This window comes from Brienomyrus brachyistius, chromosome 23, assembly GCF_023856365.1.
Source record: "Brienomyrus brachyistius isolate T26 chromosome 23, BBRACH_0.4, whole genome shotgun sequence".
Classification (NCBI taxonomy): domain Eukaryota; kingdom Metazoa; phylum Chordata; class Actinopteri; order Osteoglossiformes; family Mormyridae; genus Brienomyrus; species Brienomyrus brachyistius.
In genome coordinates, this window is record NC_064555.1 from 19,647,908 (window position 1) to 19,670,858 (window position 22,951).

At 45.2% G+C, this 22,951-nt stretch overlaps 1 protein-coding gene and 1 long non-coding RNA gene across 23 annotated transcripts in view; one reads left to right on the forward strand and one right to left on the reverse strand.

Moving 5' to 3' along the window:
- The window catches only part of LOC125719088 (plectin-like), a 130,314-nt gene that overhangs the window by 50,750 nt on the left and 56,613 nt on the right, over positions 1-22,951 (forward strand). For 3 of the 20 annotated variants that reach the window (XM_048993554.1, XM_048993556.1, XM_048993555.1), the window contains exon 1: positions 12,604-13,418. The exons of 9 other annotated variants lie outside the window; for them this stretch is intronic. In XM_048993554.1, coding sequence (XP_048849511.1) covers positions 12,659-13,418 — 760 coding nt within the window. In that variant the 5' untranslated portion in view covers positions 12,604-12,658. Of the gene's footprint in view, positions 1-12,603; positions 13,419-16,628; positions 16,778-18,201; positions 18,311-20,588; positions 20,864-22,951 lie in introns of those variants that run through there. 8 more of the 20 variants (XM_048993566.1, XM_048993568.1, XM_048993571.1 and 5 more) reach the window with 6 other exon arrangements.
- LOC125719093 (uncharacterized) lies at positions 18,629-21,967 on the reverse strand. Of its 3 annotated transcripts, none has more exons than XR_007385013.1 (2): positions 20,908-21,967; positions 18,629-20,595 (listed from the first exon to the last, which is right to left on the reverse strand). It is a non-coding gene; the product is annotated as an uncharacterized LOC125719093 (long non-coding RNA). The 3 variants fall into 3 exon arrangements; XR_007385012.1 differs by lacking the exon at positions 20,908-21,967 and adding an exon at positions 20,711-20,819; XR_007385014.1 differs by lacking the exon at positions 20,908-21,967 and adding an exon at positions 20,711-20,802 and having other exon boundaries at positions 18,629-20,356.

Genomic DNA, 22,951 nt, shown 5'->3' on the forward strand with positions numbered 1-22,951 from the left:
CCCTAAGTTCTTTGGGACATAAATTACTTCATTAAGTAATAATCACATCTATATGGAAGCACTTGATTCCTGTATACTATTTATGTGTCATTTACACAAAGGCTTCCTGTAGTTTATTGCAATATTTTCCTTCTCATCCACCTCTAGAGACGTCCAGGGTCATAGTTGGATGGATCAATCTGATTCCATTTGCTGCTGCTTTTCACACTTGGACAGGAGCCCCTTGGTAGCTTAAATAGTGCACTGAGAGCCAGACACTTACAACAAACCAAAGTTGGAGCTACTGATCAAATGGCTTTCCAGTGACATGCCTGGAGCTCATTCAGCCAAAAAAAAATCAACATTCATTGGTATGAATCTTTACAAGACGTACAAAGTTATGATGAGTTTCAAAAGCTTTATTTTTAGTGAGACAAGAAGTAGTTTTGTATATTACGTCCAGATGAATGATTTTAACAGATTGATGTTTTTTCTGTTAATAGGGCAGTTTTACATTCTGTGGCCTACAGTAATTGTGCTTCTTGGCACACAGGCTATATTTCCTATACCTCTGGCATAAAGCTTTGACCACTGTATAGTTTGCTGTAGAGCGGTTTCCCAGGTAACCATCACATTTGCAACTATGCCAACCCTCTGAATCATGTTGCCAAGGCAACGAGGAAACCAGCGTGACCACACCCTGAAGTCCAGTTGTTGACTCACTTCCCATGCGTCCTTCAGCTGAGTGTGCGTTGCCTAGCAGCTAATTATACTGCTGCTTTTTAAGTCCATCGTTCACTCTTCCTTTGCGTCTTCCCTGCCTTGTTGCTATAGAGGACTTCCTGTTGTTTTGAATGTAACATCATAACCATATTGTAATCTAATGTGAAAACAGGTCATTTATGTCGTGAGTCATCTGCTTGCCCACATTTCTGTTGCGGTGTCTCAGCAGCTTCCTCTTCAGCGGAGGTTTGCTGCTTCAGAGCTCCTTCTATGCCATCCCCCCAGCACAGGTGCCCTTTGCTGCAACTATTAAAACATGAAGCTCTTTATTCCGTTTTGTGGACAAGCAAATTGCACTTGTCTTATGTCAATCTATGCCAATTTGTACTGAATTATGAGTTTCTACATTGAAAAAAAAAACTATTTTATTCATGCTGCTCTTAAACTTTTTTTTTTTAATCTTAAATCAAGAAGTGAAATTTCCGCCAAGTTTTGATGTCTCTCTGCTGTAGTTTTTAAATAACCGGTTGTAGTGTGAATATAAAACATCAAGTAAATTCCTTTGTCAAACCTTGAATTATGGTGATTATATTCTTGGGATAATTAACCTCTTTGGGCCTCAGGGATAAAGCACTGGATTACTATGGTATGTTTTTTGCATATTTGGAAGACAGTCTGATTTATGATCGCCTGGGATAAAGGCATTACCCTACTGGGCGATGTTTCAAAACTTTCCTAATAGTGACGTGCTGTTCGGAGCTTCTTTTCACTTTATGTTGTGGAGTTGTAACCTGCAGGTGGTACAGTACAGTGTAAACCTTTGAATGTTGAATGAATCTCACCACAACATGCTCTGTAACACGAGTGTGCACTATGCCTGTGTGAGAACAGACTGTAAGCAAACTCATATCTGCGCTTGTGTTCCTTGTATCCACAGCATTGTGTCTTCTTTGAAGTTTTCCTTTAGTTGTTACACGAGCGCTTCCATTAGCCAAGGACATTTGACAGTGTGTGGAGGTGTGGTTATGAGTAGCTCATTTCCAGCACTGTCAGCTGGCACTGTAAGTGCACTATCTGTGTCCAGACCCAGTGTAAGCTGCCAGAGAGTGAATGATTTACACAAATGTAATATTAATCTCTTCATCCAAGAGACCTCGCGATATGGCTGATTGCTATGTACAATGGCCAGTGTTTCAGAAAACTAATCAATTACTGTGCGTGAGAATAATCCATCACAGCTGCGGGTGGCCCTTCACTAGCTTTTGATTTGTGTCTGTATTGTGTCTGTGCTCTTTGATGATTTCTGTTAGAGGGTATCAAGGAAGCCATGTGCTTCATGCTAATATATCACCTTCTTTGGAGTCTCCAGGTGGCATTGAGATTAACCAGATGCTCCCAGGTATCGCTAAATATGACTCAGCAGCCCAAGAGGAGGTCGGATTCTGCCTCCTTGCAGCTACTGTAATCTATCTATGGTGGGATATTTCTTTTCTTTAGTTTATGAAGCTGTCGCCAGTATTTCCGAGGATCTCGGTTTCTAATGTACTGGGGAATCCTCAGGGGATCAGAGCTGCTCCCAATCCTTCTTTTTGCCTAAATGGCAACTTTTGAGTTGGATGGATATTGCTTATTTAAAATTATATTTAAAATATACCCCACTTATTGACTAAGGCACGTGGGGGGAATCGACCCCTTAGTCAGGAAAGCGCATAGTTGCTTTTTTTGTCGTTTTCAGTGAGGACGCTTTATTTCACTGAAAAATTCAGTTTATGTCAAAGGATTCTCGTGTTGCTGAGCATGACCAAGTGTAAGCGTCGCAGCCTGCTGCTTTCATTTTCAAAATAAAAGTCTTTCTGCGGATTTCAGTGAGGTTCACAATGCCAGTGGAATAGTTCACGATGCACGTTTTGCGTGTTGCCAGAATCATAGAGGGCGTAATCCCCTTTTGTCGCCTGATGAATTAATTATACTTGTTGCACGGCCGCACCTTCTTTTCCAGGTTAAATGCAGTGGGCGTGTCCACGCTGAAGAGGGGAGAATGCAGCTTTTTAAGCACCTGATGGGGCAATAGATCCCTAACGGCCTTGTGAACATAAATAACATGTGTGTCTGCCTGTGTTCAGGGCCAGAACCTTCTGGTTTTTTTTCTCTTTTTTTTCCTCCCTTTCCCATAATGCCGACTTGCTTCTAATGACTTGGAAGGAGATCATGTGATATAAACTTCAGCCCATAAAGTAAGGAATTAAAATGTAGTCCAGCATCGAGGAAGAGAGAAGCATAAATAGATCATTATTTACAGGCCGCGGTGAATAGGCTCCCTTTGAGATCCTGACAGGCCGGATAAGTAATCTGTTACTCCAGCACAGCCATCCCTGCATTCTCCTGGGCTCTCACGCATTGCGTGGTGACATTTTTACGTGCAGGAGGTGCCCCATTGAAAAGCGAGGCAGGTTAAATGTAAGCCAGAGGCCGTGCCCAGAGCATTCTCCAGACCGGGCCCCAGAGATGGACGTTAGACCGACTTTTATTGCCAAAGGGAGGAGCGCACAGTGGCTGCTCTGGCTTTGTGGAGCTGAGATTCATGGGATTACTGCTGATGTTTTCTTTAGGTGTGGGGGGAATGTTAAAAACATCTCTTTGTGCTGCTGGTAACCACCCCCCATGCTCCAGTCCTCATTCGGGGTACGCCATATATTATGAAGAACAGGCTGGGGGGCAGTTGCAGATGCAGGTGTTGCTGAGTTATGACATGGGCTTGCCGGGCAGACGAGGCACGCATACCTAATAAATCCCTTTTGTTTAGAGAGCATTAAAGGTAGCAGACATTAAATGGAGGCGCAAAACTTCCATCTCGAGCCAACTTGGCCAAAGTTCCCTTCTCTCTTTAATTGGCTTTTGGCGATTAGTCTGTGATTAATGTCCTCAGCTTCCTGGCTCCTGGCACGTTTGCTTTAGCTCGGGAAAGTCACTGTCTGTGAAAGGTGCATTAATCATGACAGCATCTCAGTGGAGACATTCTTACTCTTCCGACCTGAAAGATATTTAGTGGAACACTGACTGAACACAAAGTCTCCAAGCTGAACGAGGGCAAAGCAAACAAACTGGGGTCATGCAGATATATTACTGCCAGTGGGAAAATGGGGACCTTTTCCTATTTACACAGTACTCATTTAAGACTCTGTCTTCAGCATATGCAGTGTGTGTTTCTCGCTGCAAATGTCGAACCTCAAAGAGTTTTGCTTTTCTTCTAAAAAATACTCATCATTTGACTACTGTTTGGCAGTGATTTAAATAATTTGTATGTTGTTCTGATTTTTCCATTTTTCCAACTGTATTCTGCTCTTCTGTCCTCAAAATAATTTCCAGTGAAGGCCTTCCGCGTCTTCTCTCACCGACCCAACGAGCTGCAGAGGGCAGTGTCTGCATTTTGCGGAACCCAGTCCATCCCTGTGTGACGAGCGGTGAAAAGACCATTCACATGTGCACCAGATATTCTGCCTCTGGATGATTTTCACGTTTCTATAAGTTATATGAGAAGCAGCGAGGCGGTGGGTTATAAAGCCTTTTCTCCTTCAGGTTTTCCATGTTTATATGACTCTGCAATGAGCCACCTGTGCCTTCATATTTCTTTCCATGCTGGACAGGAAAAGCTGATTTGATCCGTGACTCAGGTAGCTGAGAACAGCAGTTTGATTGTCCTTATTCTTAGAGCTCATAGTACATTTTATGGGCTTTCCATATGTGCAAGTAAGCTTTGGGTGGGGCTAGGGCTGGGGGTCTGGATCTATGGGGTTGAATGTGAGAGGGATGATTCTCGAATTTACAGGCCAGGCCCAGCAGTTTCCAATTTAATGTTGTCTTGGCAACACTGTTACACTGTTCTACACTTTTCCAGTGAAAATCAAATACAGAGGATATAAATCTATGATATAGTGGGTAAAAACACATGCCTTGTGCCCTGTGATGGACAGGCATCCCCCCCCAGGATGTACCCCAGCCTTGTGCCGTGTGATGGACAGGCATCCCCCCCCCCCAGGATGTACCCCAGCCTTGTGCCCTGTGATAGACTGACATCCCATCCAGGGTGTACCCCAGCCTTGTGCCCTGTGATAGACTGGCATCCCATCCAGGGTGTACCCCAGCCTTGTGCCCTGTGATAGACTGGCATCCCATCCAGGGTGTACCCCAGCTGTGTGCCCTATGCTGCCTTGGATATACAGCCCTGACTATGATAAGCAGTTGGAGGATGGATAATATTATAATCCCACCAGATATTATAATATATGACAATATCTGTCTTCTAAAGTTCACCAGTTATTCCAGTTTAAGAGTATTATTTACTAAGAAATGGGAGTTTGATGTGTGGGATTATTGTCTAATGTCAGTCAGTGCCTGGTTGCCTTCCCACTCTTTACTTTATCGGTTCCTCGTTGTGGCTCATATATCAGTTGCCTCCTATGCTCTAAATGAACACTGTATAGGTCACTAGTTGTGGTCTCCCTCCCGACACAGCACTGCATCATGTGCCCATGCCTTTCAGGAAGGCTGCTGAAGTTGCTTCTTGATGGCCGACTGTGATCTTCAATTTAATAACGTCTCTGGTGTCTGTAACTGGACCCGTCTGAGGGCCGGAGCAACCCAGCTTCCTGGGCGCCTGGAATGCACCCGTCACAGTTATGACAAAGCAAAACAATAACGGTTCCAAGGCAGAATCTGGCACAATCCTCCAGGCACAGGCTGACCCTGCTTTCTCAAAAATATTGTACGCTGCTTTGAGTAAAAAAGCATGTCCTAAATAATTCCCAGACTGGAGGCGTGTCGTACGAGAAGGAAGATAAAAATGGATTGCAGCATGATATGGAAAACTGACTTACTGCTCTGTTCCTTTACCTCCTGTTGCACTTTGCACTCAGGCCACTGGCAAATCTCCCAGCATGCACTGTGCCCTGGAAGCTGACCCCCGGTAGACCTGGATTTTACATGCTCCATCCAGAGGGTCTGTCCATTATCGACGGATACATAATATGACATGACCTTGGTTAGAATCCCTCCCACACACACACACACGCACACTCAGATTTCCACAGCCAACAGTGAACCCTTTGGAACACCATCAAACAACTCCTCAAAAGACTGAAGTCGGTCTCATTTATTTAGGTCGCCCCATTAGCTCCCTGGTGACTCTGTGGGGGAAGTCGTACACAGAATCTGGGCCTGGCTGCAGCCCTCTCTGATACGGTAGCAGTATGCTGTCCAAAGTGGGGCATTAATCAGCCAGAACGTGAACCAGGAGTCCCACTGGAGAGAGCTGTAATCATGCCAGGCCATGCCCTCACTCTGGCAGACCATTCGTATTAAATTTACACTAATGCCAACATTCACAAAACAGTTAAAATCCATATCAACCGATATGACAGTTGGAGTCAAAAATAGGAAAAAGGCAGGCAAGTTCTTAAGATTGCTGAACACGGTACCGGCAAAGGTGCTGAGTGGCTGTTCTTCCCGGACTGTGTACTGAAATGGGCGTTGTGTGCACAGCTTAGCTTTAATTCAAACCGGCTGTAAGACATTTCTCGTGTGCGGGAGACACCCATGCCCTGGAATGATAAGCTGTCAAAGTGGTATTAGCACAATGAAAGCCTTAGCTACAGAATATCAGTGGCGAGCCTCAACATTCAGGGGCCACTTAGCCAGCAGAGTCTCCTGGGACACTTATTCAGGGCAGACAGGGCATTTGGCCAGGTGCTAGCTGACCCCCAAACGGCCAGCTGCGGGGGACTCCCGCTCAGCCATGCTCTGCGATTCATCAGGCGCCTCCCAGAAGGAAGCCTGCAGTGATCAGCACTTTGCAGGGCAGCTGGATGCCATGCCTGCTGTGACACTTGTGACTAGTATAGGGTCAGGGCTAAGTACCACATACAAGCTGCTTTTGTGTTCTCGGTTTAAACACTGTCCTCCACAATAGAGACAAAATATTTTTTGAAAATACTGCAGTCGAGGTCCCTGTCACAGAGGGCCCATTGATTATATGTTTATTGGATGTATTTGAGATGTGGTGAAGCACAAGTACCATCAGAAATTTATGGTGTTTAAAACTCTGTTTAAAACTAGATTTCTGTTCCAGGTATAATTTCCTCCGCTACTATTTGTCGTTGCCCTCATTTGTACCATCCGCAGTGGCTTTTTATAGCCTCTGCACTGCCTCATGCGACGTATCTCCTGACGAAAAGGCCTCATTTCATGTGGACACAATGGCCTCTTGGACAAAGGAGAGCCTGTTTGTAGATTGCAGTACACAAACGAAACCCTCTGCCATTCAGTCTGTTCCTGTTTTTTGCATTCGCAAACATGATCTGAAGGTGAAAATTATCTCAAAAACACAGTACTGTATGAATAACCTCATGCCCAGAGGAGCAAAATAATGTCATATTGACATAAGGCTGTCTATCCATTTCGTCGTGGGGTTTCCTTCAGGTACTTCAGTTTTCCACATAGAAATGAAGGGAGAGTTCCCACAAAGATTGTTACAAATCTGTGTGTGTGTGTGTCTTGGCACCCCATCCTGGGTTGTTCCTTGCCTTTTGCCCATAGCCTCCAGGATAGGCTCCGGACCCCCTGTGACCCTGAATAGGACAAGCAGGTACAGGAAATGGAAAGATGGTTATCCATGTAGTATGGATATTTTGTTGTGCATTTTATTGGTTTTTATAGCTTTATCCTGCTATTTTTCACCAGTTTTGACTTCGCAGTCAAAATGAGCTTGACCACAAGTTCCTTCTCACGGTACCCCCAGAACTATTGCAGAACAATTGTGCAGGTATGGCAGAATTCATTGACCACTCTGTTTAACTGACCTCATCTTACATGTGGCCAGCCTAATCTCAGCGTGCTATTGCGGAAGTGACCCTGTCACGGAATCAGTGCTGCTTGAGTCTCGGGATGTCTGCGGCGTGGAGAGCTGGCATGTGAGTCTCCCACTGATGTGCCTGCTCATGCCAACTCAGCAGCTGTTGGCCTGTCTGGTGGCTGTCAGGCCATCTTTATGGAGAATGTGCACAGCACGGCACTGAGACTGCTCTCCGATTATGCTGCTGGGCGATACATCTGACATGGTGCCACACCTGTTTCTGCAATGTTCCAGTAAGCTTAATAATTCAAGACGACTCAAGCCTTTTCAGTGGGAGATCCGCAAGCTGAATAGCTCGCTTTAGATTGTGCTAGTTCTGGGATGAATAAGCAAAACTGGGGATATCCTGCAGATCATTCATAATCATGTGCACTGGAGGCTTGTCGTAAAGATGCTCCTGCAAGCTAACTGAGCTCTCTGGGTCATTAATTCACTAATAGTCTGGGCTGAATTATTGTCATGTTCTTAATATCATCCCAACTGAATCTGGTTGCTAATCTTAGCATTTCAAATGGGCAGTCGATAATGCAAGTCAACCTTCTCAGCAGTATGCAAAATGCCTAAAATGTATTAAAACACTGCAGCATGTAACTGCTTGTTAAAATAATAGCTATAGACAAGCAGGTACAGTAAATGGATGCATGGATCGATGGATGGATGGCGTTGGTGTCCATGCCTCTCAAATGCTGTTATCAGATCTCCACATTTCAGTCCAGTAAATGATAGACTACAATGCACTGCAAACCTCTTTCCGGGAATCTGCTGAATCATTGGGGCAAAGGCTGCTTACCCACGCTCTGCATATTTGGGCCTGGCTGCTGCCCCCCCGCCAGTAACACCCAACCTAAATCAAACATGACTCTGCTGAGCACTAGTAGCAGGAGGGCACTGTAAACCGGCATGACAGAGGGTACACCGGGTGGGTACACTGGGAAGATACACCGGGAAGGTACACTGGGAGGGTACACGTGGAAGGTACACCGGGAGGATACACCGGGAGGGTACACTGGGAGGATACACCGGTAGGATACACCGGGAGGGTACACATGGAAGGTACACCGGGAGGGTACACCGGGAGGGTACACATGGAAGGTACACCGGGAGGGTACACCGGGAGGATACACTGGGAAGATACACCGGGAGGGTACACTGGGAGGGTACACGTGGAAGGTACACCGGGAGGGTACACATGGAAGGTACACCGGGAGGGTACACATGGAAGGTACACCGGGAGGGTACACCGGGAGGGTACACATGGAAGGTACACCGGGAGGGTACACATGGAAGGTACACCGGTAGGATACACTGGGAGGGTACACTGGGAAGGTACACGTGGAAGGTACACCGGGAAGGTACACCGGGAGGATACACCGGTAGGATACACCGGGAGGGTACACATGGAAGGTACACCGGGAGGGTACACCGGGAGGGTACACATGGAAGGTACACCGGGAGGGTACACATGGAAGGTACACCGGTAGGATACACTGGGAGGGTACACATGGAAGGTACACCGGTAGGATACACTGGGAGGGTACACTGGGAAGGTACACTGGTGCTTCGGCTACAATCACTGCATGGAGTCTTATATCTGCCCGTCGCTGTCATCAGAATTTCAGTGCTAGTCATTCCTGAAAAGTGGGACTGACAGGTGTCCAGCCATTGGCTTCAGAGGAGGGTGACCTGACTGAAAGACACAGAGCAGGTGTGACAGAGTTGCATGTCATTTTCCATGTCTCAGAGCCAAAGCCTAACCTTTTGCCTGGTGTTACCCAGCCTTCCTGACTGCCAAACACTGCTCAGTGTCGGCACCGAAAAGCTGGCAAGTTATGTGCAAATGAAGTCATTATAATTTGGAATAAATATTTTCCTTGAATTGGCTGCTGATGTTTGACTGCATGTAGAGCACATTAATAAGGGTGAAAACTCTGAGCTGTAGCTGTTGCCTCCTGACACTGCTCTTCCCAGGGTATTTTCAGTGGCCAGTGATCTGTAGTCAGCCACAGCCATTGTGCCGTCGAGAAGATCAGACCTGATGCTGGATGGGATGCTGCAGTTGTCCAGATAAACTGACATAACAGATGTTTACCACTGAGCTAAGATTCTAAATGTCCCGTGGCAGATTTACGACTGTGTGTCTTCTCCACTGGGAATGCTTATCTCTTCTTCGGGATCAGTATTTTCTTTGTGGCAAAAAGAACAAGTGTGAAGGTATTGTTTAAGCGCTGTGGAAGTGTGTATTTGAGGGATTCTCCAGAGGGTGTGTGAAATATTCACTCCAGCTTCATTTTCATTTAATTCCTCCCTCGTCAACACATGGACACATTGGCAGGTGATTCGGCTGCTAGACATCAAAGTATCATGTGCTAAATAGCGCAAAGTTACATTGATTCCACAGTTATAATGAGACCTGGGCTCCAAATTCCAGTCCTCCTCAGTGAGGTAAGACTGCATGTGAACACTCTGTTGCAGCTTATTCCAAAGACTAAGATTGTACTCCCTAATGCAATATACTGATCGGATTATTGTATTATTGCATGCAGGACCATGAAGATTATCGAGGAAATAACTGCAGTACCTGGAGCCTATATATATAAAAAGTTTTGTGTTTTGTGTTTGTAGGTCTATATGTTAGAATATATTTTTAATTATATAAAATAAACCTCTAGAGCATATTCTTATTACTGATAATATAATATTAATATATAATATAAAACAATAGCACAAATAACGCAGTAGTACACTCTTACTTAAAGTATTAATTAACTATAAACTAAGTGTTAGTTACATACTGATCCTATGTTCACTCATCACTAAACTGTAACGATGGTTTGTGTATGTCATGCAGCAGCTATATTTGTTCATGATTTGTACTTGAGTAGTAACTGACTAAGTTACTTGTGCTTCCTCAATTAAAGTGTTATTAATAAAAATGAACAGAGTAATAATTATGTATCAATAAAATGATGAGCAGAATAATGTTTTTATTCTAAATGCTGTGGTGCACCTTCTAACAACAGTTGCTGACCTTCCCATATGATAGAAATTCACTGTTTGCCAAAGTTTAAAATTGATTTATTTTTACAGCAATTCATTGTAAAATAACTTAGGTGAAAGTAAGGCAGAGTGAAATATGGTCTTTGAGGGTTTCATCAGACGCATTGTAGTGTGATCTCCCTGTCCCTGCTTCTGGACAATGACAGGCATGTTATTTACGGCACGGGGCATGCTGGGGGGGGGGGGGGGGGACATTGCAGAAGTCTAAATTTGTCAGTGTGTCAGGAAGTGCGGGAACAGGGGGCACTTAGTGCTTAAAGGGCAGCAGATGCCTGCTAGGGCTGTGTGGGACCTGAAGTCGCAAGGCGGACTCATGTTGCCGCTGCTTTTCTGTGAGGCCGGCCCCATTCGGCCATATGTGGCTGTAGCTGTGTATTTGGCTGTATGGTGTATGTCATACATTGCCAGCGAGCTAACCTACCCAGTGTGTTGAGTGTGTGCAGAGGACCACCACTGGGCTTTCCCAGTTTGCTCTCTCTCAATTTTGCATACTCATCTGCTAGCCTGCCGCTCCTCCTTCCTCTTGCTTGTTCTTCTATCACTGGAGTGCTGGGTAGGAGGAGCTGTGAGCGAGCTGTGGCCCACCCCGTGCAGCACGCTGCTCACTAGACCAGCGCCTGCTCTGAGGCCAGTCTCATCCTGAGAGGTTACGTTTGTGTATTCATTCCCTTTGAGGAGTGCTTTGTGTTTTTGAATTTTACTGTTATCTTCAATCAGGGCACAAAGAAGAGTGTTCTTTTTGCTTTCAGCAAATTCAGAGAAGCAACTGCTTCTGCCCCTGTACTTTTCAGACGTGTTTTGCGGTAGATTTCTAGTTGTCCATCAAGCTGTGCAAGGACAATGGTTGCTGGAATGTTAATGCCTCTGGAGTGCCTAAGGGCCATTTATGAACTGCTGTTTCGAGATGGAGTTTTGGTGGCTAAGAAGGACAAGCGGCCCCAGAGTAAACACTCTGAAATCCAGGGGGTCTCCAATCTGCAGGTGATGAGGGCCATGGTATCCCTGAAGTCCAGAGGCTATGTGAGGGAGAATTTTACCTGGATGCACTTTTACTGGTACCTTACCGATGAAGGCGTTGCGTATCTGCGAAATTACCTCCGACTTCCTCCGGAAATTGTCCCGGCATCCTTGCAGAGAGTGCGTCGATCAGCAGCCTCCTTGGATATCAGAAGCAAAGCTGTGTCTACCCAGTCCATAGACGGCCCAACGTCTTATACTCCGAAGCCTGCTGGAAGGGCTCACTCTGAAGGCCAGGAGTCACTGGACCGGCAAGCCTACCGGCAGCGCAAGAGGGATGCTGTCCTGGATGAAGCACAATCTAAGAATGCAGCAAAAGTTAAAGCTCCTACAAAATTAGGTCATCTGTTTACATCTAAATCCTTAAGGGAGTTGGATGTACAGGATCAGTCTGTCCAAGGAAGCGGACGAGGATATGAGAGAGAAGACATGATTGAACCAAATCCTGTAGTCAGTACCTCTCATTCTCATTCTGTCGTTAAATGTGCCTTTACTGGACTCCACAAACAGAGTGGCAGACCAGATGGAAAAACTCTTCTGAAAAAAAGCACTTCATCAATAAAACCAGAGATGCCTGCAGAACCAGTGACCGTGGAACTGCCACTGATGTCTGAAGTACGAGTGGGTACAGCAGGAACAAATAAGAAGATCATACAAAAGGTGAAGGGCAAAGTCATCAGTGATTTGGAAGAAATATCTGCTGAAGCTGGTATCCACAGAGCCTGTAAAGTATGTCCAAAAACTGTTACTGATGGCTTGGAATTGGAAGCCTTCCATACTGATGGTCCAGTGGTAGACAGTCGTCAGGGGACATCTGATGTGGAAGTGGCTGACAAGGCTGTTTTGTTGGTGTCACCACAGTCTGAATCACCTGGGGACGCTTTCACGGTAGATGAAGATAATATGCTGATCTACCAGGACATTCCTATTCTAGCCAAAGAAAACACTGATTCTCGAACAGCACAAATAACTGACATGGTACCTGACAAGCAGATGCCAAAGATTAGAGAAGGAGCTTGTTTAAGTGTGATCATGGAGGCTTACAAGCCAAAGAAGCCTGGAGAATTAATTGTTCCTGCTTCTGAACAACAAAAACCAAGCTCTGGCTTTGCACCACTGGTGTTGGTGGGAGAGGTAGAGAAAGAGGAACCATTTCCCAATACAATGGCTCAAGGTGCCTCCAACGGAACTAAAAGCAGGCTAACATTGTCACCAGCATCCACAAACAGCGATACCAGCTTCATTTACAAAGTGAGGGAGCAGTGCAAAAGTGTCGTGACAAAAGTAGTACAAACCAACGAAATCCAAAATACGACTGAAATGAAGTCTACTGAAGTCAAAGTGATCACTGAGTCTTCTGAAGCATCTTCACAGGAGGTAGAGACATCCGTGTTGAAAGAAGAGCAACTGGTGGAGTTGAAAGCTGTTCCAGATGCATTGCCAGACCTTGAGGAGTCAAAGAAAATGATCATTCCTGAAAACCGTGACATTGAGCCACCGGAAGCACCTATGACAACTGCAGCAGCACCTGATACTGAAGCTCAGGAGGAAGAATCTCTCACGAGATGTAAAGAGACACGCAAACAGAACCTGAACACCGAGACAGGATTCCCTTTCCAGCTTGAGAAGCATGTAGGGGCCTCCCTTGACTTCAAACCTGTGGAAGACAAGGTCTCTAAAAGCCACGTGCAGGTGGAGGATGCTGAAGAAAGGCCTCATCCAAACACCACAGAAGGTCTGAAAGCATTCAAGTTCTAGTTCCAATTCTCTCTTCCAGTTCTGCTTCTCTCCTCCCCTGTGATTTCTCTGCTTCGCTTTCAGGCTGTGGCCATCTTTCGCGGGTTTTATTTGGGTTTTAGCTGCTCATGAGTCATTTCCCATAGGAAAATTTTACTGGTCATAGCTGACATTTTTGGGCCGATCTTAAATTGCTATTTTGAGCAGAACCCACAAGCAAAAGACAAATGTGTGATTTATATGTGAGATTTCAGTGAGTTACATGAGAAGTAATTACGATTTTACATTGATATTAGAAATAAGAAAATATTCATGTTCTAATGAGCGTATGTAGTACAATTCATCTCCTGATTTGATTTGTGTGGTGCTGTGATCTTGTTTAAGGGAACTGTATACAGAGAGAAAGGCCTTCCAGGTTCCGCTTGGTCTCATACTAATGTTAATGTGTCTCTCAACTTTGAACACATGTTCAAAAAGAGCTCTCCAAATGCTTTAATCAAAATAGCAGAATGTCTGATCATTTTTAGAGGAAAATTGTCTGAGAAAAATCTTAATTTACACAGCTCTAGATGAAACGCTCATCTTCTAACCACTTATGCTGGTGGGAGTCAGGGAGTGGGGTTAGGCCACCACGGGATGCATGGACTGCAGGAGGACAGCCGCAGCACGGGGGAAACGCATGCGACCTCCAATCGCACAAAACAGAGATGAGATTCTGCCCCCCATCCCTGGGGCTGGCGGGCCACAGCCCTGCCACTGAGGCACCAATCTACATTTTGAGCCTAGCACCCTTATTGTTAACAGAATACTAGGAAGATACAGCTTTGAAGTAAATGATCTATAACAGAATCCTTCTATTAATTAAATGATTGTTCTCTGAGCCAATGCCCTTTCTCCTACGTTTTTGCTGCTAGATTGTATTATCCAGCCAAAGTATTGGGTGGGAAGTCACTTCTTCTGCCCACTGTCTTTTGTTGGCCACAGGAAACTGCGTCAGCTTTGGGAATGGTGAAGCATGCTGTTCGTCCCCCAAGTCTCTATTGCCTGTTAAAGCCTTGCTCTTCTGCTGATATCTTTCTGAAAATAGATTTGCTTCCCTGCTTGAGGGATGGTCCTGTACTCTATAAGAAGTGTTTGTTGGTATTGTCACAACTACAGTATGCTCAAATAAGGAGCAGAACTGCGTGAGTTTGTTGGGGGAATATTCGCAGTCAGATGATCCGTGAGCTTGCCAACAGTGACTCGAGGCTGCAGTAATGTATGTATGCTGCAAATATTTATGCAGGCGTGCAGCTCTCCTGCTTCTCTGCTCTTTTGTACCCAGCAAATATCAAGAGGGCACTGAGCGAGCAGAAGAATGAGTGGCCTGTTAGGGTGCTTCTCAGCCGCTTTTGCTATTGGCGAGAAGTCCCGTGATCTCACGCGTGTCACATTTTCTGCGTCACGTGTGTCCTTTGATCTTACTAACCCACTCAGAGGGAGGCATGTCAGTGACGTTAAAGGATGCGGTAACGCAGCAGCTCACTGACACCTTAGCTTTACTGATGTGAATCCAGCTATTTATGTGTGGGTGTGTGTGTGAGTCCCTCTCTGTTTATGCATGTGATCTTGTAACATGTAACATCTGTGCCCTTACATCCATGGTGGCCCCTGTGATGTGCCAGTACTCTGATGTACCCCACAGGATATCTTCTGGATTATCCTCACCCTGGGCTTTTGACAGATAGCACTGACCCTGGGTCAGTGGACAGATAGCAGTGTGACCTCATATGCAGGATGGGAGGGTTCAGGAGCTGTTACAGTTACCTATAATTTTTGTAATATTCTATATAAATAATAATCTATACATCTATAATTATTATGGATCCGGGTGGGTATAGAGCAAGGACGTGGCATGATACAGGCAGAAAAGGTGGATGACACACTTGCGGTTCACCAGACAGGGGTTTATTTAATAATACAGAAAACACTAAGAGCACAACAAAAACCAAAAGCACCATGAGGGGCCAAAAACAAAAGGGTCAAGACAGGCAGAATATTGAAAACTTCACTAACATCCGACTATCACAAACAATGAGCCACTAGGGACTAAAATTTAGGCAGGAGCTTAAATACAAAAACTGAACGGGGTGATGACAACCAGGAGTTAGACTGAGTATTAACCAGTCGGGGAGGGTGCAGGACAACGAGCAATCAGGAAAACATACAAGGGCAGGCAACAGGTGAAGCTAATAAACTAAAACATGAAACTCAAACTAGAAACAGAATCTAACAATGGGGAAAAACTGACAGGTAAAAAACACAATCAAGGGCAAAAACCAAAACCGAATACAAATGAAAAACACAGGCACTAGAAAACTGATACAATTGAAACACAAGGGAACAAAATCTACAAAAAGGAGGAGGCAGGATTTGAACATAAGACAGAGGGGATCACAGGCAGCCACATGCTCAATGCGCTGAGCCATGTGGCCGACGGGGCTCGGGGAAGAACTCAAGACAACAGGAGGGACGGGATGACCAGCGACACCTGCTGGCCAAACGGGGAAGGGACACAGAGTGGAACAACAGGAGCTGACCCTGACAATAACTGATGTAATAAATGATTACAGGAGTGATTTCCAGGCCCCCACCCCAGCCTTTTGCTGAGACCCTGCTGCCACCTGCTGAGAGAATGGCTGCCTTCTGCCATTATTCCTATTTAGAAATCCATTGATGGTGTTCTGGACTGTGTGGAGTCACTCTGAGAGCTGAGGCAGTTTTATAAGTGCTGACTCATTTTTATTAGTTATTATGTTCAATCCACACAGGGTGTATTCATGGCCTTAATTGCGATGTGGTTAATGCTTGTAATTTAACTGTCCAGAGCTCGCAAACGCCAGACACTGAAATGTCTCCCTTAAAAAAACAGGGACCTCATCGGTAAGGAGGTGTACTTCCTGTGAGTAAGGAGTACTTCCTCATCAGTTAGGAGGTGTAAGGAGGTGTACTTCCTGTGAGCAGTCGGTGTACAGGTTCCCATTTCATGGACAGGGATTTCGAATTTTCCTAGTTAGCCATCCGATAAGCGTCCATCTACATTTAGATGACTAAGTGGCCTGGGAGAGCCTGCCCTGAGTCACTTTACCCACCACTGTTTCCTGCCTGTTTTAAACAAGTATTAGGAGAAGTTTGGTCACTCTTACACAAAGTAGGCAACAACAAAGCAGGGCCTGTGGGATGCAGAAAATGATAGAAATCCAGTAGAGCCAAGCGAAGCTCTCAGCCAGGGAATCCCGGTGGGGGGAGAGCCGCAGATGGGCTGTAGTGTCCGTCAGGGTACAGCTGGCATGGAGGATATGATTCGACACGCTCAAGGTAGGAACTTATTTTTCTTAAAAAAGATACCCGTAGATCCAGTGAAATAAGATCCATGATATTTTGTCAGGTGTTACCTTTTGCATCCTTGTGAAGTGGCAGGAGGCCTCTAGCTATGAGAGCATATCGATTTTTGGTGGAACTGGTTACTGTATGTGTGTGGGAGTACATGTGACTGGTGACTGGTTTGAAGGATCACGATTAACCACATCACCAAGTTCACAGTTTCCTCCATCATTTTACAACCAAACTATTCTAACTGTTAGAATATTAATATAATTATACGCGTATCTTAATTTGAAAGCAGTGGCTGCCTCACTAATGAGATATTCCTATGCAGAAGTTCTAAAAAATAACACCTGTACAATTACCTAATTTTTAGCAGTTATTATGAGAATATAAAAAATTAAGTTGTGTTTCCTGTTCAAGAAGAAATTGTGCCATAGTTATATTTATTTGACTATATAAATCAAACAGCGAATGATTTTCTTATTGGTGTTTTTTGTGTAAAAAACAATATTGTGTGGTTATGTGGTTTAGACAGGACTCTAAAAGAATCTGTAAATCATACATCAGCAGCTTACATGGAGCCCAGTGGAGCCTCCAATGGGTCAAAGCAGATGATGGGTGGAGATGCTAGAGAATGCCTGCTGGTTGCTAGTAAACCTCTGGCTTGTGGTGTTATCAAACATGACATCATATAGTATATAACAGTACTGTATTGCACACATTTAGTGTGTGCTAACAATATTGTGTGTCTACAAGAAAACAACTGCGTAGTTATATTTGGGTGTACAGAGGGAAATGAGATCGGGTCAGTCCTGTAGTGCAGTTTACTGAAGTTAGCTTTTTAAACATAGAGTTGAAAAATTGTGCATCCTTTGTGTATCCTTTGTGCATCCCTTCAGCTGCCTTTTTTCTGGTCACATGTTTTTATATAGTTGTTAATCAGATCCTCATAGGCAGAAGCAGAACGATAATTATGACGAAACGCATTATACAGAAAGCAATGTGTCACATCTACGACACAATCAGCATTTTGCACAGAGTCTGTGGAGTCTGTGTTAGTTGCCTCGAAACGTCGAAAGGCAGTTTTGTGTGTTGTGCAGACAGCTGTCGAACAGAGCAGTGGCACGCGAGCTCAGCCTGGGCTGTGTCCGGCTGTGGACAGAGAGGGCTTTGTGAGGGACACTGGCAGCAAAGAATGCTATGCTCCATCTTTATAGAAATCTAATATGATCGCTTGTGTTTGGAGGTTCTGGAAGCGCTTCTGCATTTTGGATTGTGGTAACCAAACGGCCGCCACGCAGGGGCAATATTTCCATCACGGAAAGCACTTGACTACACACGTCTGGGGTAGTTTTCCTCTCTTTTTTTTGAGTTTCCTGCCTTTTTTATTCTGTGCTACGCCCTTCTGGTGCTGATCAGCATACAGAGACTCTTAGCTGAGCTGCAGCAGAGCTTGCTTGGAAGGCCAGGAAGGGCCCCACGACATGGACTTCTGCTGTTGCCTGTGGTTCAGCCCGTTGGACGGTAGGTTCTGCGATCATCCCGTTTTCCGAAGCGTCTCCTGGCCGGGTGACACCACACGCATGTGCTTTTCTCATTTTCGGAAGGATGTCTTTTCAGCGGTGGGGCAATGTGATGTAGCTCTGCCACCTCCATGAGGTACAAAAGCGTGTGACGTGAACCTGCATAGTAGCATGGAGCTTCTACCACAGCTGGACCTGGGAGGGGGGGGGGGGGGCACAGGGCTGCTCTGAGACCACTGGGTTACTGAAACACCAGGCAGACATTATGGAACCAGAAAGAAAAAACATTTCAGTCAGTGATCCCACATTCACCCTTGGGCATGTTCAGAGACTTTATTTGTGAAAATAGAATTTGGTATATCAAGGGATTGGTGCTACATGTTACATGCAAAATGTAAGGAAAATGTCACATACACAACAATCTGGCAGTTGTACGTGGGAAAGCAATTGACCTTTAGGCTGCCATTTTTCCTAAAGGCATTCCTGAAATGGGTGTGGTGCAGCGTTACCTAATCTCTGTACCTGCGTGGGTGTGGCCTGCATTGTCTCTATGTCCTCAGCCGTCCGTCTGTCCTGCCCATCTTTATTTCATGGTCATTTAATCTGTCTTCCCCATCTCTTGAACTTCCGCTGCAGCCAGACTTATATGCAGCCTGGTCGTTTCAGTCTCTGCTCTTCTGGCCTTTCAGCATTGTATTCTTGCTTATTTGTGACTTTAAAAAACCGTGCATTAATTGCAAGCAGGCACGCAAGAAAAGTGTCATTCATGGTACGTTTATAGGGAAAGTGCTGTGTCATTGAGGTCAGGGGGATGGCAGGTAGAGCTGAGATACCCAGCAGTGTCCCCTTTGTGTCACACCTCTACACTGCTACAAGTCCAGGCCACTTTCCTTTGCTTCAGAATCAGACCTTCCAGTCTGCCTCAGGTGTTTCTGTCAGGCGAGAAGAGCTCATGTGCTCTACACTCTTGTGCCCACTAGACAACCCGCAGTGGTTTGGGCTGTAGCTGATAAAATCGGCTTTTTTAGCTCCCTCGCTAACAGTGTCAGAAAGAGATTTTGCAGTTGGGGTTTGTCTGCACTGTGCTTTGTGCATGTGCCAGTGATCCACGTGTCTATAGTCCTGCAGCTGTTGAAGGTGTGGTGTGGCTGTTTGCCTGGTCGTAAGGGTGACTTTACAGAAACTGTGGCTCCGTCGCTCTGTTTCTCTCTCTCTTGGCTAAGTTTAGCAGATAAAACAAGGTCATGGGCACAAAGATAAAATATAGCAAATAACACATACAAGGAAATGTATCCAGGGAATATCTAGATAAAATAAGATGTCGCTATGCTGAGTGAAATGATAAATGATATACTAATGTAAATATTTTAACATTTTTTTTACACTAGAAAGAGAGGCGATGAACTGTTGCAGTGCAGTTTTGGCAATGGGTCCATGCGTGTGACGGGGCAGTACGTCATTCTCGTTTTGGGATCCACTCTCTCTCAGGCATCCACCACCGGGCTGCTGTCACGAGCTCTTTAAAGAACAAGGCTGCAAATACATTTATACTCTGTGCTTTGTCCCGATAAAGGTTTTTTAAAAAAGACGCTACATTCAGTCGCTGAAAGACACCCTGTGGGTGAGACGAAAAACAGTGAAACGGACGTAACTGAACCTCTGTAAAAAAAAAAGGAAAAGGCGAGGAGGTTCGTGAAGATTTTCAAGGGAAATACTCATCACAACGAGGGGGAATAGAGCTTAGACATGTGGGAAGAATTAGTTTTACAAGCTGAGTGAGAGAGAGAGACAGAGACAGACAAAAATAGACTAAAAGTCTCATCAACAAGAAATACATTTAGAAAGAAGTAATGAAGGATGGTGTTGACAAGAGTCTTGCCAGGGAAAGTGTTTTAGGAACCAACAGGAAAGTAGTGTTTGATAGTATCTGCGGAATCGTACTTACTGCGGTGACGGGCTGCCTCTCCAAGGCCGAGCACACTGCGCATGACGAAGGGAAGCCTCATGTTTTATTAAATCTGCCCGGCCGAATCGAAGCCGACGCCTCCTGCTTCGGAGAACAGAGATGCCAGGCCAGCTGCGGCGACCGCGAGCCGGCTGAAGCTCGGCTGGCATCCGTGTGCCGCTGCCGCCGTCGCGAGCCGAACAGAAACAGGAAAAGGTGGGGGAGTGGAGTCAGGAGGGAGGGCCCCAGGGCAGCAGGGGAGGTGGCTGGGCAGGTTCTGCCTGCCAGCGGCTAACCCGAGGGACGGGACCAGCGAGAGAGGCAGCTCCTCAGCCTCGGTCCTGAAGTGGCAGAAGGATAGCCTTCAGAATTGAAAAGCCCAGACCGGCGCCACACCCCTGCTCCCCCCTCCTCCTCCACCTCCTCCATCCTCACCTCCTGCTGCTCCCCACCCACCTGTCCGTGCCGACAGCACAACCCGCTGAGCTGTAATCCCCATGTCGGCGAATTCCCTAGAAAGTGTGTTCCCCAGCCTGGTGGTTCTGGGGCACGCCGTCACCCTGCTTGCTGTTTGGCAGTGGAAGAAACGCAGGAGGCAGGCGGTGGAAGGTAAGGGGGCAGCGGAGGTTTTTACCGTGAGGGGGTGCACTCACAGTCTTAGAAGCAGGACCGAATTGCCGGTTTAATAGCCTGTTGTGTATTACAGCTGTTCCGTCTCGCTGCTCCTCAGCTTGCTTCTTTGTTTCTCAACACTTCACTCTGCACGCAATTCTCTCTCTCTCTCTCTCTCTCTATTCCCTCCCAGCTTTCCTGTTGATGCCCACTGTGTGTGGGGTTAACTGTTTAAGTGCCAGTTTTGTTGGATTGTTTGAACGGAGATTCCTTTAGTACATAAAACTGCTTAAGTTGCTGGCTGTTTAACATTTTCCCCCTGGTCGAACTTCACAAAGGGCAACTCTGCTTATGTGTTTGTTATAAGTGTCATTACAGCGACTGCGTGAGTGATGTCCCCTTAAAAACACAGACTCTACAGTAGGTAAATTGGCACCCGGCAATGGAGCCATGTGCTTTTAGGAATACAAAAGCACATCCTGTTGCACTGCACCTGCTTTAATAAGCAAGTAGAGCTGTCAAGGTTAAAAGTACATAATAGATATGAGCAAATGTTTGGTCAAATGTGTTCTAATGTTGACTGTTGCCCGTGGTTACCACACCTGAAGGGTAGTTCCTCTGTCGTAAGCCATTCAGTCGATGTCCTAAAGGATCTCATTTGACTAGTAAATGTCAGGCCATGTGTTCAGAAGTGGGAGAGATGGTGGTATATATGTAACTTTATTACAATGCATCTGACATTTTCCGTTGGAAATAATTAGTAATAATTCAAGAAATCAAGATTAGTGCATACAGTAGTGTGAGTTTTTAGAATTAGCGGGTCAGTTTGTATTCTAAGGGCAATTTACTGTATATTTACTTATATTTATTTAGAATCTGTTTCGGTCCAAAGTAACGTACAGGCAAGGCAGACAGGCTGTGTTTTTGGGTAGTGGGCTTAAGCTCAGAAGCATCAGAAAGCCCGACAAATAACATTTATCCATTAAGCTGTATTGCCTATGTAACCTTTGAGGATTAGGCCTGGGAAGTTTGATTGATGTATTTTGTTTTGAAGCCCATTATGGTCGAGCTCGTTCTTTTCAAGCCTGAGAGCTGCATCTCTCTGCTCAACAGGTTAATCCTTTGTGGTGGAGTCTTCTGAATGCCGCGTGACAGCTTCACGCGATGGATGATGTTTACTAAATAGAGTCTGCTGCCACACCCTAAAAGCAGATGCTTAATAAAGGAAAAGCAAAACAGAAGAACTTCTCCTTGTTAAAAATGATTGCCAACGCTTGACTCCCGGTTGCTTCACCTTTAAATATCTGGCATTCCTTCAAGCATTTCCTGGAGGCCAGATGTTTAGCAGGTATCTGGCAGGCTTTACTCCAAGTGTGCTTGGTGGGAAATATCTTTATATTGCTACATTTTCTTTGGTGACTCAGTGTTTCTGAAATACTGTTAGTTCCTCTTATTTATAATCCAGAATGTTCTTTTTTTCTGCCATTGGAAAAATGATTTAATTTTGTATTGTATGCCGGAGCATAATTCAGTCCCAATCCCTTTGCCGTTTCTTGAGGAATGATTCTTTAGTCCATTGTCGTCGTCGTCGTCGTCGTCGTCCCCCCCAGATTCCATATAGTCAAATAGTTTGTTCACATTAGACGACCGTTCGTCTTTACCAGTTTTGCTGCTGTTCAAAACCTGGCTGTTAAGGCAGAACAAATATAGTAATTAGAGAGAGAAAAAAATATATACAGTATAAATATTGTAATTTATTCTATAATTTATCGATTGGACCTCCCATTCAAAAATAAGATCCAATGAAATTCAATGGCAAATGTGCAAAAACTATAACAGCACGAAAACGATACGTGGATCTGTAGTTTTTACTCCGTGCTCCGTCCGCTAGCGATACGAACGCCTGTTATGTGTGTCAGGAAAGGCAGCACATTGAATTTACGCAAATATATATTCTCTGTTTATGTCCGTTGAGACAAGAAACTCCTGGCAAAGAGACTTAAACGCTGGATTCTTTCCCCTTAAATATTACAAACACGTAATAAAGGAAGTTAAACCTGAATAACACTGCATTACGGTAACAAA